The sequence below is a fragment of the Oncorhynchus clarkii genome, chromosome 13 (assembly GCF_045791955.1).
Source record: "Oncorhynchus clarkii lewisi isolate Uvic-CL-2024 chromosome 13, UVic_Ocla_1.0, whole genome shotgun sequence".
In the NCBI taxonomy this organism is placed as follows: domain Eukaryota; kingdom Metazoa; phylum Chordata; class Actinopteri; order Salmoniformes; family Salmonidae; genus Oncorhynchus; species Oncorhynchus clarkii.
The window spans coordinates 59,208,873-59,213,560 of NC_092159.1; the positions used below are offsets into that span (position 1 = coordinate 59,208,873).

The window sequence follows — 4,688 nt, forward strand, 5'->3', positions numbered from 1 at the left end:
ATGAGAAACATCATGCACTTGACCTTTGGCTTCTTTTCATGCGAATCCAGCAAGATGACATCTGATCCTGAGATGGCAGTTGAGGAGGGCTACATATCCCCCCCGCCCACCCTCCCTTCCACCCGGCGTTCCATCCACTTGGGAGTCCATGCGGGGAGTATGAGGAGGGGGAGCGACGTCTTCTCGACCAGCAGGGGCACGGTGAGCGAGAGGGGCCGTAACCGCAGCTGGCTACTCTCTAGCATCATCACTTTCAACGTCCTGATCCTAGGTATTGCTCTGGTCAGTGGCAGTGTCTTCAACAACGTTAAGATCAACGCCATCAACCTGCAGATCTTCCTCATCGTCCTCATCATCCTCACCACTGCCTGGATGCTGTACTACACCATCTACACATCCAGGGAAGATCATGCCGTGCTCTACAAGGATAGCCATGCCGGGCCTGTGTGGCTCAGGGGTAAGAGAAGACACTTTTCTGATCTTCTTGGTCTACAGCTGCTAAATTCCAGAAACTTTTCCAGAGTTCACAGTTTTTGTTTTTTCCCTGAAAATCACTGAAAATAAATCATCTCTCTCTCAGTTAAAATCACTGGACATTAATAATCTCTCTCTCTGTTAAAATCACTGGACATTAATAATCTCTCTTTCTGTTAAAATCACTGGACATTAATAATCTATCTCTGTTAAAATCACTGGACATTAATAATCTCTCTCTCTGTTAAAATCACTGGACATTAATAATCTCTCTTTCTGTTAAAATCACTGGACATTAATAATCTATCTCTGTTAAAATCACTGGACATTAATAATCTCTCTCTCTGTTAAAATCACTGGACATTAATAATCTCTCTTTCTGTTAAAATCACTGGACATTAATAATCTCTCTCTCTGTTAAAATCACTGGAAATTAATAATCTCTCTTTCTGTTAAAATCACTGGACATTAATAATCTCTCTTTCTGTTAAAATCACTGGACATTAATAATCTCTCTTTCTGTTAAAATCACTGGACATTAATAATCTCTCTCTGTTAAAATCACTGGGCATTAATAATCTCTCTTTCTGTTAAAATCACTGGACATTAATAATCTCTCTTTCTGTTAAAATCACTGGACATTAATAATCTCTCTCTCTGTTAAAATCACTGGAAATTAATAATCTCTCTCTCTCTGTTAAAATCACTGGGCATGGTATCCAAGAGTACATCTGACTCTGGGGAAGTAGTTGGCCCTGGCCTGCTGCTGTCATCTCTCTCTCTCTCTCTCTCTCTCTCTCTCTCTCTCTCTCTCTCTCTCTCTCTCTCTCTCTCGCTCTCTCTATGAAAAGCCAACTGACATTTATTCCTGAGGTACTGACCTGTTGCACACTCTACAACCACTGTGATTACTATTTGACCCTGCTGGTCAACTATGAACGTTTGAACATGTTGAAGAACAATCTAGCATTCATGGCCATGTACTCTTATAATCTCCACCCAGCACAACCAGAAGTGGACTGGCCACCCCTCAGAGCCTGGTTCCACTCCAGATTTCTTCCTAGGTTCCTGCCTTTCTAGGGAGTTTTTCCTAGCCACCGTGCTTCTACAACTGCATTGCTTGCTATTTGGGGTTTTAGACTGGGTTTCTGTACAGCACTTTGTGACATCTGCTGATGTAAAATGGGATTTATAAATACATGTGATTGATTGATTGAAGTAGATTAAGGGCCTCATTGCCAAAATGCCAGAGCATCCATTTAATAATATTTATTTCTGTTAAAATCACTGGACATGAATAATCTCTCTTTGGATTGGGGAAGAGTTCTATTCTAATAGGATATCATTCACTATACCTAGACAAAGGTTTACATTCACCCATTGTTTTAAATGAGTGTGATTATTTCTATTTGGATTTCATTCTGTTTTTATCTCTAGGTGGACTGGTGCTGTTTGGCTTATGCAGTCTGATTATGGACGTGTTTAAGATTGCTAACTACGTAGGCTACCTGCACTGTGACTCTGCTGTGAAGATAGCGTTCCCTGTCGTACAAGCTGTATTCATACTTGTCCAGGTAAGAACACAAGTTCTGACATCTCAAATGGAGCTTCCATTAGGTGATATGACATTAAGGAAACCACTGAGGGATTTGGCTGGTGGGAAAAATGCAAGTATAGGTGATCATTGTATCTTTCTCAGACATACTTCCTCTGGCTCCACGCTAAAGACTGTGTACAGCTACAACGGAACATAACTCGGTGAGGGTAACTAACTGCTACTGTATAACTGAATGTATTACCATTTAATTATGTAAATTGATGGTTGGACATTTAACATTCCCCTTGGGAAGCATAAAGTCTTATCTATTATGTTATTTTATATTATATTCTTACAGAATTAAATAGGATATAAAAATAGTTAGTATTCTATTCTATTCCATTCAACTCCTGTGTTTCCCTCTTGAAGCTGTGGGCTGATGTTGACTCTGTCTACCAATCTGATGTTGTGGATGGCAGCAGTCACAGAGGAGTCCATACACCAGACTGTTGTTCCACCAGAGGACGACAACAGCACACATTCCTATGACATCAGAGGTAGAGAACATTGTGTTGTTGAATCTTCTCTCTAGAAAATCTAAGTGAAATACTACAGGGTTGGGTTCAATTCCATTTCAATTCAGTATGTAAACTGAAATGGGAATTCCTTGTTTAAATGAAGGATCAATAAAATAAAATATATTTTTAGTTTACTTTCTGAATTTACTGTATTTAAATAGAATTACCGACGACAATGAAATACAACCAACCGACATAACAAAACATCACCTCAGAGTCAAACAATAAAGCTCATGATTGATTTTATTTCAGCCCCTGGTGGATCCAGCAGCTGTAACTGCAGCCACTCTGCCTGTGCTGTCTTAGAAAAGGCCTATTACTACCTGTACCCCTTCAACATCGAGTACAGCCTGTTTGCCTCGGCCATGGCCTACGTCATGTGGAAGAACGTGGGCCGCCTGGTAGACGAGCACAACCACCACGCGCTCCATTTCCGCCTGAAGGACGTGCTGGTGGGGCCTGCGGTCGGGCTGGTCATGCTGGTGGCAGGCCTGGGAACCTTCGTCATCTACGAGGTGGACGTGGAGTCGGGGGACCCGGGGAAACGTGACACGGCGCTGGTGATACACTACGTGATGAACACGGTGGCTGTGACGCTCATGTCAGTCTCGACCGTGGCTGGTTGCGCCATCTACCGGCTGGACCAGAGGGACCACGTGTCAGGGAAGAACCCCACACGGAGCCTGGATGTAGGCTTGCTGATCGGCGCCTCATTCGGACAGTTCACCATCTGTTATTTCACCATCGTGGCTGTGGTGGCAACGGGGGCCGAGGGCCACCTCAACGCTCTCAACCTGGCTGTCTCCCTGCTCACTGTGATCCAGCTCTGCCTGCAGAACATCTTCATCATCGAGGGCCTGCATCGCGAGCCCTTCCACGAAGACATGCACCAGGCCTCTGTATTCACAAACCCATACGTCCTTCAAGCCCAAGCCCATAGAGACATACACAACCTCCCAGGGACATTCATGGAGACCAAGACGTCCCCGGCCCTCACAGTTCACAGTATGCATGTTGCTCCTTCTGCTCTTTCTAGCTCCCCCCTACCTCAACGCCATAGGCTGACCTGGAAGAGGAGGGCCCTGAAGGAGATCTGTGCATTTCTGCTGCTCTGCAACATCCTTGTGAGTAGCCTACTGAGTACCCACCACTGTCCTTTTCAAAATGGCTCTTTTAAAGGGCTTGTTAACCTAGGGTGTTGTCCTTTCATCCAAAACAGTTTTTATTAAGTTTGGATCAAACTAGGGCCTCCTGAGTGGCACGGTGGTTTAAGGCACTGCATCACAGTGCTAGCTGTACTGCATCACAGTTCTAGCTGTGCCACTAGAGATCATGGTTTGTGTCCAGGCTCTGTGGCAGCTGGCCGCGACTAGGAGACCCATGAGGCGGCGCACAATTGGCCCAGTGTCGTCTGGGTTTGGCCGGCAGGGATGTTCTTGTCCCAACGCACAATAGCGACTCCTGTGGCGGGCCAGGAGCAATGCACGCTGACACGGTCGCCAGGTGTATGGTGTTTCCTCCGAAACATTGGTGCGTTTGGCTTCCAGGTTAAGTGGGCGTTGTGTCAAGAGGCAGTGTGGCTTGGCTGGGTTGTGTTTTTGGAGGACGCACAGCTCTCGACCTTCGCCTCTCCCGAGTCCGTATGGGAGTTACAGCGATGGGACAAAACTGTAACTACCAATTGGATACCACGAAATTGGGGAGAAGCATTTGGAATAAACGTCAACACCCTAGGTACTTCGAAAATAAGATGAAACTGCTGAACCGTCATTTAAAGTAAAACAAATATATGTTTCCATAATTTTCTCATGAAAACGGGGTTACTGGTTATTTCTACAGTACAATACACCATAGTAGAGTATGATCCTAACTAGTATGTTTAAGTTGAAAGATTGGACTGAACATCTTTACTCTGTTTCCGTTGACAGCTCTGGATCATGCCGGCGTTTGGCGCCCGACCTCAGTTTGACAACACGATTGGAGCAGAGTTTTACGAGTTCACCATGTGGGCGGCTGTTGTGAATATTGGACTCCCCTTCGGAATCTTTTACCGTATGCACTCAGTCGCCAGCCTCTTTGAGGTCTTCCTAACCTCCTAA

At 44.9% G+C, this 4,688-nt stretch overlaps 1 protein-coding gene across 1 annotated transcript; it reads left to right on the forward strand.

Annotated features, from left to right (window-relative positions):
- LOC139424086 (proton channel OTOP2-like) lies at window positions 1–4,688 on the forward strand. Its single transcript, XM_071175782.1, has 6 exons — window positions 1–457; window positions 1,912–2,048; window positions 2,174–2,232; window positions 2,441–2,568; window positions 2,842–3,713; window positions 4,518–4,688. Exons 1-6 carry the CDS (start codon window positions 1–3, stop codon window positions 4,686–4,688), a joined length of 1,824 nt encoding a protein of 607 aa, XP_071031883.1.